This window comes from Panthera onca, chromosome C2 (assembly GCF_046562875.1).
Source record: "Panthera onca isolate mPanOnc1 chromosome C2, mPanOnc1 haplotype 2, whole genome shotgun sequence".
In the NCBI taxonomy this organism is placed as follows: domain Eukaryota; kingdom Metazoa; phylum Chordata; class Mammalia; order Carnivora; family Felidae; genus Panthera; species Panthera onca.
In genome coordinates, this window is record NC_138347.1 from 42,660,692 (window position 1) to 42,674,829 (window position 14,138).

The 14,138-nt window shown below is 37.6% G+C and overlaps 1 protein-coding gene across 3 annotated transcripts in view; it reads left to right on the plus strand.

Moving 5' to 3' along the window:
* The window catches only part of NSUN3 (NOP2/Sun RNA methyltransferase 3), a 60,930-nt gene extending 47,956 nt beyond the window's left edge, over positions 1-12,974 (plus strand). Inside the window, exon 7 of one of the 3 annotated variants that reach the window (XR_009612394.2) lies at positions 11,011-11,095. Coding sequence is in view for 2 of the 3 variants with exons in the window: in XM_078452916.2 (XP_078309042.1) it covers positions 11,011-11,281 (271 nt within the window). In the remaining variant the exon portion in view is untranslated. Of the gene's footprint in view, positions 1-11,010 lie in introns of all 3 variants that reach the window. The other 2 variants (XM_078452916.2, XM_060640208.3) reach the window with 2 other exon arrangements.
* The last annotated feature ends 1,164 nt before the right edge of the window (positions 12,975-14,138 follow it).

Genomic DNA, 14,138 nt, shown 5'->3' on the forward strand with positions numbered 1-14,138 from the left:
GGTCTGAGGCCACACCCTGTCATCAAACATTAATATGTTTTCAACAAAACCTAGGAATAGTTATGTCACATGGGCTAAGTCTTGACCATAAATAGCCTCACATCAATTTAGGTCAGATTTTGAGGCCAAATGAGTCTGCCACAAACTTAGAACAACTGTAGGTTGCAGAGCATTTGGATTTCACAAAGGCATGTAAGAGATAGTAGACCTGAAGCATCGTTCGGTGTGCTCTGTGAAGTGCCAAAAATCAGCTAAGGTTTTCTGTTTGTAAATGGGAGAATTTAGTTTAACATTTTATTCTTAATTTCATGGCTTTTTAAAGAATATTTTTTATTTTGTTTTTAGTTGCTTCATTAACTAGGTGGTTCAAGCACAAAATGCTTTTCAGCTTATTTCATAATATACTGAAAGACAACCAAAGATTTGGAGACAGTAGTATAGCCAATACCTGCCATAAAGCAACAGGCTATCTAGCATAGGTTCTGTGGCAAGAAAGCCATCATTCTTTTTCTATTAGTGCTTGAGGTAAAAACATTTCCCACTTTATTCTGTGCTATAGTATTAATACCAGCTTTATTTCCTACAGCAGTGTTGTGAGGTAGAATCTTAATTTCTTATTTCAAGTAGTATTAAGTGTGATAACCACTTAGATTGGAGGTTTCTGAAGACAATATGTATGTTTCAGGGATATGATAGAGGGATTATATTATGTGGCATATCTGCTTCCTTTAGGAGTACTTCCCCCAGTTCTGCATTATAGTTAGGCATTGTGTATTCAGTAATATAGCTAACCCAAGATAATGTCTACTAGTTTCTATTTCACCTTAAGGTATTAGGTTAGCCTTCTACCTAATCTGATCAAAATAATACTTCTGCTCCATCTATTATAGTCAGTCATGACATCTTTTTCTGCCTTCTGCTGGCAAGTATAATTAGCTCTGCTGACCATCTCTCTAGCATCTGTTATAATTCAGTGGTAAATAATGGCAGTCTTAACACAACTTGGTTTGTAGTAATTCGATGCAGTAGAGTTAGTGTTCTGTCATAGATGAAAAATATCCCATTACTCAGGTTCTTGTTAAGCTGTGAAATTTACAGTCATTGAGAAACCACAGGGCCACAGCTCATCTGGAAAAGGTTAGCAGAGGATACCATTATGCCACAATGGATGTTGCTGAGTTAACTTAGTCTTTCCTATTATTAAAAACCAAAAAAGAAAAAGAACTTTTCATGGACAGAAATTTACACAATCATAGAGAACCTTTTTGCCTTCTACCAGACCCCAGATCCAACATGTCTTATTTTTCTTCTCTAGTCCTGACTTACGTATTTATATGGTCATGACCACAGCTTTGCCAGTTTACTTGTATTATTCAAGTCTCTCTGACTTCTAAATGTGTTTTCCCTCTCTCTGGAATTTTAAATTTCTTACTGGGCTTGTTAAGATCTATTAAGCAGTATCTTTCTTCCATTCTGATTGTAATCATTTCTGTCTTGAAGCATCACACCCTTCTCCCACCATACTGTCTAAAAAATAATATATGGTCTTTTTATGATTGGGATGAAGTAATAATTACTTGGTTCTTATGGACTGTTTCCAAGTGTGAATTATTATAGAAGCAGATGATTTATCCTAGACACAACTGTAGTAGGCAAAGTAGTGCATATTTAAGTACTTATATTTTAGAAGTGTGTTAATTTTCACTTAGTATATTGTAAAACACATACTAAATTAATTTATCAAGATGCCAATACCAGAAGTATTGATTTTTAAACCATTAAACTAATGTGATTATGCAGTTGTTACATACTGTAGCCTTAACTAAAATTAAGTACCTGTTGCCATTTATGTGTCAAACTGAAGAAACTATTATATGTTTTGATAAATGCTCATTATAAAGATATCTTTATACTTTACAATAATTCCCAGCTGTCTGAACCTTGGGAGTGAGTTTTTTCACATTATCTATTTTCCTTGATTTTTTTTTTAATGTTTATTTATTTTTGAAAGAGAGAGAGACAGAGCATGAGCAAGGGAGGGTCAGAGAGAGGAGACACAGAATCCGAAGCAGGCTCCAGGCTCTGAGCTGTCAGCACAGAGACCGGCACCGGGTGCGAACTCACCAGTCATGAGATTGTGACCTGAGCCAAAGTCAGATGATTAACCAACTGAGCCACCCAGGCGCCCCTTCCTTGATCTTTTAATACAAAATCATGGTATTCTTGAAATCTATAACTACTACAAGCAAAAGGACAAAAATGGTATACAAACAACCATCAGCAGCAGCAAAATAGCAACAACCATTTTACAGAAATCCCTAACAGTTTGCCCTATGGTGTTGAGATTAACCCAATTTGTAAAAAGGCCTTTGTGTTGCCACATATTATTTCCTTCTGTAGAAATTAATGTGACCAGTTAACTTATACCAACCTAATTTTAGAAACATAAGTTATGAATGTTGGAAAAAAAAAAACACAGAAGAATTAGCCAACATTGCCAACATTGTAGAAATTAATTAAATTTCCATTAGGCCAGGAACATATTGTTTGTAGATGATGAGGCTTCTGTGTACTTTTGTATGATTGTAATAAGAAAGAATCATACTTACTTGATTAGGCATTGGCTTTGCAAATTGTGGAACTAGGAACAAAGTCCTTTTAGTGGGGGTTTAAAAGATCTCCATTCAAACTGTGTATATATCCCTTACACAGTAATCTGAGTTTTTTAAAGAAAATCTTATACCCATTGCTATAATCAGAAAATGATCCAAAATGAGTGTAGTTGTAATTTATGCAGTTTTAGAAAAATCTGCTAATACCTTAGTAGGTTACTGTAAAAGAAAAATTAAAAAAAAGACAACCTGTCACTAGGTGTGTATTAATTTTTTATTGTTGCTATAACAAATTACAACAAAGTTAGTGGCTTAAAGTAACACAAGTTTATTATCTTACACTTCTGAGGGTTCTAAGTTCAAAATGAAGGTGCTGGCAAAGCTGCAATTCCTTCTGGGTGCTCTAGGTTGGTGCTATAGACTGAACATTTGTGTCCTCCCAAAATTGATGTTAAAATCCTAATCCTAAAGGTGATGGTTTTAGGTGGTGGGGCTTTGGGAGGTGATTAGGTTATAAGGGTGGAGCCCTCATGAATGGGTTTTGTGTCCTTATAAAAGAGACCCCAGAGAGTTCCCTCAGCCCTTCTGCCATGTGAGGACACAAGGACCATCAGTGAACCAGAAAGCAGGTCCTCACCAGACACCGAACCTGCTGGACCTTGATCTTGGACTTCCTACCGTCAGAACTGTGAGGAATAAATGTTTATTGTTTAAGCCACCCAGTCTGTTATTTTTGTTACAGTAGCCTAAACAGACTAAGATGGAGGGTTGCTTCCTTACCTTTACAGTTTCTAGAAGCAGCTCACATTCCTTGGTTTATGGTCTTTGTCCAGCAATCCTGTCACTCCTGCCTTAGCTATGGTTATCAACTCTTCCTCTGACTCTCCTGCCTTCTTTTTGATTTCTAAGGATTTGGGGGATTACATTGGGCATACTCAGATAATCCAAAATAATCTTCCCATCTCTAGTTCCTTCATTTAATCACATCCGCAAATACCCTTTTGCCACTTAACGTGAGATGTTTAAAGGTTCTGAGGATTAGGATATGGACAACTTTGCCGTGGCCATTATTCTTCCTACTACAGGCTCTACACAAATGTGAACACATTAATGGTTCACATGTCTGGTGTCTAGATAGGAGCCTTTTGTGTGTGTGGTGGGCGGGGGATGGGGGGGATATTTAGGGCACAGTGAACAGTTAAAAGGTAAACACAAGAAATTTTTTAGACACTGCCAACAAACACTGAAGGTTAAATAGGCTTTCAGTGGTAAGAAATTCCCAAAATATATTTTAATCAGTAAACGAATACATGAAGAGCCTAGAAATTCTGAATACCATAAAATTTTAGTTATCTGGAACCTCAGGGAATAAGTTTTCTAGAGAGTTAATTCCTTAAGAGTAAAAAAAGAAAATAACTGACATCTGTAGGAACATTTTTGCTATTTATCCTACTGTCATAGCTCCTTTAATTTGTATTATCATAGGAAATACACATATGAGTAAAAATTGAAAATAAAAATGAGCCTTTACTTAAAGGAAATTTACTCCTACCCCTCCTCCCTCTTTCCCTAGTCTTATTCCTCATAGGCAACACTTCTAATTATTTCTGTTCTTTACTTATTCTGTGCATAACTCCCAAACCTCTGACTAGTACGTTTAGCTGTCATTTCTTAACCTAACAGCTTTGGACGTTGACTACTGACTTCTTGCTCAGGTTTGTCTCACTTACGCCGCCCTTACCTCTTCACACCACACTCTACACCCTGAGTTCTTACCCTGTTCTCATTTCTTCCTCATTCAGCCTAGAAACTTAGTACACTGCATGCTTATACTTATGCTTCTTGTTCTGTTAGTATTGGAATGTGTCTCTGGCATACTTCAAGCTTTATTCTTTTTTGCAATAATCAGGCCACTATCTCCTGGTTTCTCTCTTTGTGTTACAAGAATATTTGTACTCCCATTCTGCCTTCCATTTCTCCCTCCCTTCTTCCCAATGTCTGTAGCTTTATGTTTGGGTTGGACAGTATTCTTTCAGGGACGTAAAAATCTGTTCTGAAGCATTACTAAGATCAGTCTATGCAATGATTCTGAACATTGAAGACCCATAATCAGTGTATGTTAATTCTGTAAATATTGTTCATTGCAGAATGGACAGATACTTTGGAATTAAATTTTCTTTTCTATTGCTTCAGTGTAATGATCAAGTGCCACTGAAAGGAAAATTTTCCTACAGTCCAGTTTGATGGGAAAATCTCTCTCTTCTTTTCCTCCCTCCCCCCAGCCCCAGTCTAGTTGCATATACCAGATCTTCAAGGTTTTCTTAGTTTTCAGTCATTTCATCTCTTCATCCCTTCTCACTTCCCTCTAATGATCTCCCTGTCATTCTAGCCTGGAGTAGTTACCTCTAGGGCTCCTGAGTAGTCATCATCCTGGGCTTCACTCCCCTCACTGCTTTTCTGTGTTACATTTACTATTTTCAGTACATTTCTCCCCCTTTTTTAAAAATATTTTTTTTAATGTTTGTTTATTTTTGAGAGAGGGACAGAGAGAGAGGGAGACACAGTATATGAAGTGGGCTCCAGGCTCCAGGCTGTCAGCACAGAGCCTGACACGGGGCTCTAACTCACGAACCGTGAGATCATGACCTGAGCCGAAGTTGGACGCTCAACCGACTGAGCCACCCAGGTGCGCCCATTTCTCCCCTTTCTTGATTGAGCTCCTCATTTTGCTAGAGGTAAAATTTTTGAGTCATCAGATATCTGAAAAGTTTCTGTATTTCTCCTCTATATTTATTTGACGGTTTGGCAGTAAGTAGCATCCACTTTAAATTGCTTTTTTTCCAGGGTTTGGGGTGAGCGACACCATTGATACCAGTCAGTTTCATGAACCCTTATTGGTGACCCATTTTTCTTTCTGGAGGCAGTTAGCATCTTTTGTTCTTGAAATTCTAAAGTTTAACATTAATGCATCTAAGTATGGATTTTTTTTTTTGTTCATTATAAGACTGAAGCTTTTACAGTAATATAAGACCTTCTGCACCCCTCCCCTCTTGGCTTTCTGATCTCATCTCACCCTGCCACCCCCTTGCCCACCTTGCTTTAGCCACTCTAGCCCCTCTTTCCTCTTTCCTCTTTCCTCAAGTATGCTATAGGGTCTTTGCACTGGCTATTCCTTTTGTGTGGAATGCTCTTCCCTCAGATATTTGCATGACCACTTCCTTACCTCCTCAGATCTTTGTTCAAATGTCACTTCCTGAATGTCATCCTGTTCCAACTACCCCATTTAAAATTGCAATCGTCTCCTCCATCCACACTCTTCTAACCCTCTTATCCTGTTTGAATTTTCTACATAGAACCTATTGCTAGATTAAAAAAAAAAAAAAAAAAAAATAGGGGCTCCTGGGTGGCTCAGTCGGTTGAGCGTCCGACTTCGGCTCAGGTCATGATCTCACAGTTGGTGAGTTTGATCCCCGCATCAGACTCTGTGCTGACAGCCTGGAGCCTGGAGCCCGCTTCGGGTTCTGTGTCTCCCTCTCTCTCTGCCCCTCCCCCACTCATGCTCTGTCTCTCTCCCCTTCAAAAATAAACGTTAAAAGAAAATAGGCAAACTGTGATATTGTGAAAATATATTTGGTCTTTGTTCCTGGATCCTGGCCAGGGCTCCTAAAACTTTTGAAATTTCCTCAATGGTAAGAGGGATAGGAACATCTATTGTTATAATGTTTGCATTTTGTAAAGATGAAAGGAACTTTTGTTATTGATAAACTTTTCTCAACCACACCTTGGTTTATGTTAATGAGGTGGCTTTTGGAAAGTTTCTAAGGACTTTCTGGGAACCAACCATGTGTTTAGAGGGTTGGAACTTTCAGCTTCCCTCCCATCTGCCTCCCCTGCCAGAGAGATTGGGTAAAATCACCAATGGCTAATGTTTCAATCAATTACACCTCCTTAATGAAGTCTCCATAAAAAAACAGTGAAGGGATTTGGAGGGCTTCCAGGTTGGTGAGGAAGAGGTGCTGGGAGGGTGGCATGCCTGAAAAGCCCACAGTAAACCTGCACCCCTTTTAAAACTCATACTCTTCCATCTCTGCAACTCTACCATCTGGCTGTTCCTGAATTGTATCTTTTTATAATAAAACAGTAATCTAGTAAGTAAACTCCTTTCCTGAGTTCTGTGAGCCATACCACCAAATTGTTGGACAGGGGTTGTGGGAACGTTTAACATATGGCAGGTTAGTCAGAAGTGGCCTGGATTTCCGGTTGTCATCTGAAGGGCACCTTGTAGGGCTTAGCCCTTAACCTGTGGGATCTGACGCTAACTCCAGGTGAATAGTGTCAGAACTGAGTTAAGTTGTTAGACATGCAGTCACTGTTTTGAGAGACTTGGAGAATCGTCTGGTGAGGAAAAAATTCATAAACACACATACACCCATATACAGTAAAACCTTGGTTGATAGGCATAATTCTTTCTGGAAACATGCTTGTAAGCCAAAACACTTGTATGTCAAAGCGAATTTCGAGAACCGTTGGCTCAGTTGTGATCATGTGACATTCAGCATCCTGTACTACTTGTATTGCAAAACATTGCTCATTTATCAAGTTAAAATTTATTAGAAATGTTTGCTTGTCTCATGGAAAACTCGCAAAACAAGTTACTTGCAATCAAGGTTTTACTGTATATGTTGTGTGTGTATATAAATATATACATATATATATACATACACATATATAGAGAGAGAAAATGTGTGTGTGTATATATATACATATACACATATACACACATATATATGGTTTAGGTTTATGGTTTATATGTATGTGTGTGTGTATATATGTATTTGTTTACACTCACACTCACAAGTTGTTTTTTGGTGAGTGTATACTTTGTATTAGTTTTCTAGGACTACTGTAAAGTACCATAGACAACAGAAGTTTATTTTGTCATGGTTCTGGAGGATAGAAGTCTGAGATCAGGGTCCCCAGGGTTGGTTTCTTCTGAATCCTCTCTGGTTGGCTCGTAGATTATCTGTCTTTTCCTTGCGTCTTCACGTAGTCTTCTCTCTGTAACTCTGTGTCCAAATTTCCTCTTCTTATAAGGACACCAGTTATATTGGAATAGGGCCCACCCTAAAGATCTCATTTTAAATTAATTACCTCTTCAAAGACCCAATCTCCAAATACAGTAAGATTCTGAGGTACTGGGGGTTAGGACTTCAAATGAATTTGGGGGGGGGGGACACAGTTTAGCTCATGACAGACTTACTATTGGTATTATTTTTTTAATATTCTGTCTCCCCCAGCTAGAATGTTAGCTTCATGAAAGCAAAGGGTATTGTTGTTGCAATTGTTGTTGTTCTATTTTAATATATACCTAACTTCTAGAACAAAGCACAACATAATAGATGCTCAATAAATAATAATTCTAGCCTACTGATGAGTTCTTTCTAGCCTACTGATGAACACTGCTTTTATCTCTGGAAATTACTCTTATTATTTCATTGATTTAATGTCCCTCACTACCAGTTCTCTGTATTACCTTTCTGGTATTCCTGTTAATTGAAATTTGGATCTGCTTGACCTTACTTGTCTCATTTTCAGTCAATCTGTTCTACTTTTTTAGAAGATTTCTTCAACCTTAACTTCCAAACACTTCTACAAAATATTCTTTATCATGATGAACATATATTTAATACCTATGAGCCTTTTCCTTGGTCCTGTTCCATGGCATTGTGTTACTGTTCTGTGGGTGCTGTATCTTTACTGATCTTTCTGCATTTATTAGGTCTTATTATGTCTCGTTTTCTGAATTTTCTGTTTTTTCCTAGGCCATTTTGTTGTTGTTGTTTGTTTGTTTATTTTGTTCTTGCTCTTACACATTGCTTAAGCATTTTTCAACTGAAATTATCTGGCAGGTTGTACTTTTTTATTTAATGGGACAATAAAGTACTAGGAAGTTTATTATAGGGGTGGAATTTTTTGCCTCGTGATGTCACTTTATGAGAAGCTGGCAGTTACCCTGGAGGTTCTCCTCAAGGTATAATGTAGAGGTCTTTGGTTTCGGGGACAAACACTTACAGTGACTGTCTTAGGTCTCCCGAAACAATTTATTCAACTTCTTTAGACAAAAACTTTGCAACTTTTTCTTGGCTTCCTGACTTGCTAAATATGGGAGTATGGTTTCTTTCTCTTTTTTTCTTTTTTTAATGGTGATGTATTTTTTTAAGTTTACTTATTCATTTTGAGAGAGAGGGAGAGAGAGCGCACGCGCGCTGGCGAGGAGCAAAGACAGAGAGAGAGAGAATCATGACCCGAGCAAAGATCAAGTGTCAGATGCTTAACCAACTGAGCCACCCACGTGCCCCTCCATGGTTTCTTACATATGCTTTGAATCAGTATCTTTGTTTTCACTTTTTACTCCCATCACATTACCTCTGGTATTTCCTGGTCCCAAACTCTTCTGTAGTTCAACAGGTCAAATTATGCCCTCTGTGGGTGCTGTCCTCACCATGAGAGGCTTTCTCCACTCTGGTGAACTGCTGCCACTCCCTGTCTGCATATCATCTTTCAGAAATGTGTTGAAATCTTTTGTTAGTAATTCTGTCCTATTTATTGTATTGAGTCTGTACTTAAAAATATACATATGTATATATTTTTTACCTTACTGTTTAAGTGTGTCTAGGAGGTTTGAGGAAAGAAAACCTTGTCATCAGTTTCTTTGTTTTGAATTAGAATTCTTCAATCCTTTAATAATTGAAAATAGGGAATAGAATTTGAACTAGTTTTGATCATGTGGGTAACCTCATTTATTGGCCTGTGCTCTAGTTTTTTAAATACAGATGTGAGACATGGGGCTGTCTGTACACTTAAATCTGGTACAGATTCTAGAACATGGATTTCTTAAAAAAAAAAAAAAAAATCTTGAGTAGTAATTGCTCAGAGGTTATCACCACAGCAGCAGAACTAAGACTTTCTAGTTTTCTCTCAGGAGATTACCTTACCTCCCACTCCCCTCTTATTATCAAGGCTTTGTGTCATGAACTTTTGTTTACCTTCCAACATCCTAGTTCCCTGTTCATGCTCCCACATTGTTTCATATGAAGAGCTGTAACCCCTCTTTTCTGAAGCTAATAACTCTTTCATTCGAAGCGTGAAGTCCTGGGACTGTTCTCCTGGATCTGCATTTACAATTATGTTTTAAGTCATCCCCTAAAAGAAATAAAAAACAAATAAACAAAAACCACCTTCCGGGGCGCCTGGGTGGTGCAGTCGGTTAAGCGTCCGACTTCAGCCAGGTCACGATCTCGCGGTCCGTGAGTTCGAGCCCCGCGTCAGGCTCTGGGCTGATGGCTCGGAGCCTGGAGCCTGTTTCCGATTCTGTGTCTCCCTCTCTCTCTGCCCCTCCCCTGTTCATGCTCTGTCTCTCTCTGTCCCAAAAATAAATAAAAAACGTTGAAAAAAAAAATTAAAAAAAAAAAAAAAACCACCTTCCTTTCCATATTTTCTCAAAGCTACACATTCATCTGGTGAAGCTGCCTTTATTTCCTTTCTAAGTTTTGCCTCCCTTTAAATGTAGGTATTCTCTTAGTGTCTGTCTTTAGTTTACTTATTTTCTTTCTTTCTTTCTTTCTTTTTTTTTTTAAGTCTGTTTATTTTGAGAGAGAGAGAGAGAGAGAGAGAGCAAGCCCGGGAGGGGCAGATAGGGAGATAGAGAGAATCCCAAGCAGGCTCCACACCATCAGTGTAGAGCCTGATATGGGGCTCGAACTCCTGAACCGTGAGATCATGGCCTGAGCCAAAATCAAGAGTCAGACGCTTAACTGAACTACTTAGGCACCCCAGGCCACTTATTTTCTTCTCTTTTCCTGGGAAATCCTATTTACTACTATGACTTCAGCTATCACTGAACCTTAACTCCTTTCCTGAAGTTCAGATGTTTTCTTCCCACCTACCTATTAGTACCACTCAGTATATTCAAAGACAAACCCATTACATTAACAGCTCTGAGCTGTCTTCACAGAGGCCGATGTGGGGTTCAAACTTACAAACCATGAGATCATGACCTGAGCTGAAGTCAGATGCTTAACCCACTGAGCCACCCAGGTGCCCCACCCATCTTCCTATTCTTAAAAAAAAAAAGAAAGAAAAAGAAAAAACAAAGCAAGGAACCTGTCAAACACAATGCCTGTTTTTCCCATGTTGATTAACCTGATTGTCATTTTTCTCAAGTCATCCAGGGATACATTAGAAAGAAATAGTTGTAAGGGTAGAAAATATCCAAAGTTCTTGCAGCCTGAATCAGAGTAAGGGTAGTTTCAAGTATATAAGCTTCCTTGACCTGTGACTTCATCTGTTTCTTTTAATGAATCTAACCAAACTTCTCCATTTTCCTGATGACACACAGGTCTGCAATTAAGGCCTTACGCCCTGGAGGGTTACTTGTGTACTCTACATGCACACTTTCCAAGGCAGAAAATCAAGATGTCATCAGTGAAATTTTAAACTCCTACAGTAACATCATGCCCGTGGACATTAAGGAAATGGCAAGGACTTGCTCCCAAGACTTCACATTTGCTCCCACTGGCCAGGAATGTGGACTGTTGGTGATACCAGATAAGGGCAAAGCCTGGGGCCCAATGTATGTGGCCAAATTGAAAAAATCATGGACTACGTGAAATTGGTGACTTGCATTTTGTAAACCATGTCAATGTGTTATTTTATTTGGTTTCCTGAGCTCTTTCTGTTTTAACATTTAAATAATTATGGAGTCATTTTCCCTGGGTCTGTTTGGAATCCTATTTACTTAATAGTTGGCATCTCAGAATTTAGGCTTGAGAATTTTCCAGGTGTATTTTTTTCCTGAAAATACATCTATAGCACTGGTTTAAGGTGTTGCAGATGGTGTTTGTTCTGTATAATACATCTCCTGTCTTTTAGTTGGCATTTTGTAGTTAAATTAGTCAGAATACATGGTTTTATGCATAATGTGTTTAGGAATACATTCTATCCATGATGTTGGTGCTTTGAACCTTTAAAAATGCACATTTCCTGGCCCTTTCATAATTTTTCTCCTTATCAAATATACAGATTCTTTAGAAGTCCCACCCCCTATCCTTTTCTGTAAGAACTGATTAGAATTCTGAGACTAACTTCTTAAGCAGCACTATTTCTAGTTCTAGAAAATAGGTTTCTTATTTGCCACGTTGTTTTCTGCTAAGGACTGTCTTCTGTTTACTGCAAAGGTCAGTGACTCTATTGACACCAGCTTTATTTCTCCACTTTTTTTTGTATTCACAAATACAAATTGAAAGGGTAAATTATGTTGAAAGGCTGTTAGAACAGCAGATTCACATGCGCAAGTTTGACTTTCGACATTCAGGTTGTAGAATAATGGAGTCTATCCAGCAGGCTATAAAGCAAGTACTTGAAACAAAACCAGAATGATTAATAACTACAATAACTGAACTATATTTGGAGAGTTTTGTTACATAATTGCAGTCATAATGAGCACTACAGAATCTGATTATCTTACCGTTGCAATCTGGAGGGGCTTTTTATTTCACTCTGCTATGAAATGTTATATGAGAGTATGATGTCACATATCAATGCACAAGAGGGAGATGCCTAATGAGAGTGGATTATACTATTACCAGAGCCCAATACCATTTACTGAGTGACTCTTTCTGTTTACATATATCTGGGAATCTTGTATACATTTCTGTATATGAACTTAGGGTTTTAGCTTCAGGTTTGGATCATGTGTTTTCTCTAGAAATTACTTCACTTAGAGTCCAAATGTACTTTTCCAACTATTAAGAAAAATTCTGCAGCATACTTCAAAAGAGAATATCTATTTGGAAATTAACTTAAAAAAATAAACTGACTATAGAAATAGAAAATTCTGCTGAAGCTGAATCTTTTTGAATTTGTTTACTATATTCTATGCATTTAAACTACAGACTGCTCATTAACTGGTTTTCTTTGGTATGTTTCTTTGTTGTTTTTTTTTTGTTTTGTTTTGTTTTTTAATTTGCAAGCATATATAACGAGTTTCCTATAGCTGGGAATGAAAAACCAGATCTCTTGGACTCAATGAAATATACTGGATTAATACAGAAAATTAATGATAATGGAAAACTTATTATTTATTTATTTATTTAAGTTTGTGCTTGTTTTGTTTTTTTTTCAGTTTGAAACCCTGTCTTCAGTTATTATAGATTTAAAAGTGCATTTATTCTGTGTAGGTTAATCACAAAGTAAATTTTCACAGTGCACTTTGTTGAATGTCATTATTTTTCCATTATGCTGCCATGAAGCCTAATCTGAATACTCAGTGTGCCATTGGATTTGACCTTCCTGTGATTACTGACAAATGCAAATAGAGATGTGTGTGTGTGTGTGTGTGTGTGTGTGTGTGTGTGTGTGTGTGTATAACTTATGTTATTATTAACATTAATTATAATGAAGCAGCTGGCATTTGTGGAGCATCAAATATTATTAAGTTCTCTATATACATGTTATCTTTTTTGATCTTCAAAACAACTTGAGGAGTGAGTATTGTAACTGCCTTATGTGAATGAGAAAACCCTAGCTCAGTGCCATTTGTACTATTCTGGTAAGTAAAGAATGGAGCCAAGGTGAAAACTAGATCCAAAGGCCCAGGCCCTTCAACCTACACTATGCTGTCTCACAAGACATAGGTTATAGGAACCCCCAAATTTATCAGCTGGCCCTCCTTACTCTCCATCACTCAGTTTTTCACTTGTATGCAATTCTTTAGTCACAGAGCATCAAAGGTTCATCGGTACTTGGAAAAAAACTAGAGTCTTCAGGGTGTGTTCTAAAATACTTCTGATTGCCATACCCACAAATCTCCCATGGAGGTGCTCTGTGCCTTCCTTTTCTTTGCAGATGCTGAACTGAAGAATAGAAATTTGGAGCATCCCTGCAATGTCAATTGAAAAGCAAGGAGTAATTGATATTACTTTCTGTGGCATTGAGTTACTTTCAAAATAGCTTTATAAAAATTTAGGTTGCTTACCAACACATTAACTTCTCTCTGCCTTCAGCACACTGAATAGCCACTAGTTTCAGAAATAGACTGTGAATAAATGTAATGCATTTAAATGGTTTATACTGAATTTTTAAAGCATTGGATATTATCTATGGTTTGGAATCAAGGCGGCATACAGTCCTTTATTGTATTATGTGTATTCATATAGCCTCATATTCAAGATTGCATGTTACCCCCTTAGCAGTATTGTAAAAAATATCCTTTCCTACAATGTGAGTAGGTGTAACATAATAGGTACCAGAACACTTGCTACATGACTAAATAAAGTAATCACAAATCTAATAGGCCCTATTCAAGAAGGCTTTATACCTAGAAGATAAGCATCAGATGATCTGCATAGGCTAATGCAACTCTCCTGGAATACAAAGAGACAATTGGAACCAATAAGCAACAGTTTTATTAGATGCAAAGAAGTCCTTTGATGCAATTGAATGGGACTACTTACATTATGTGTTAGG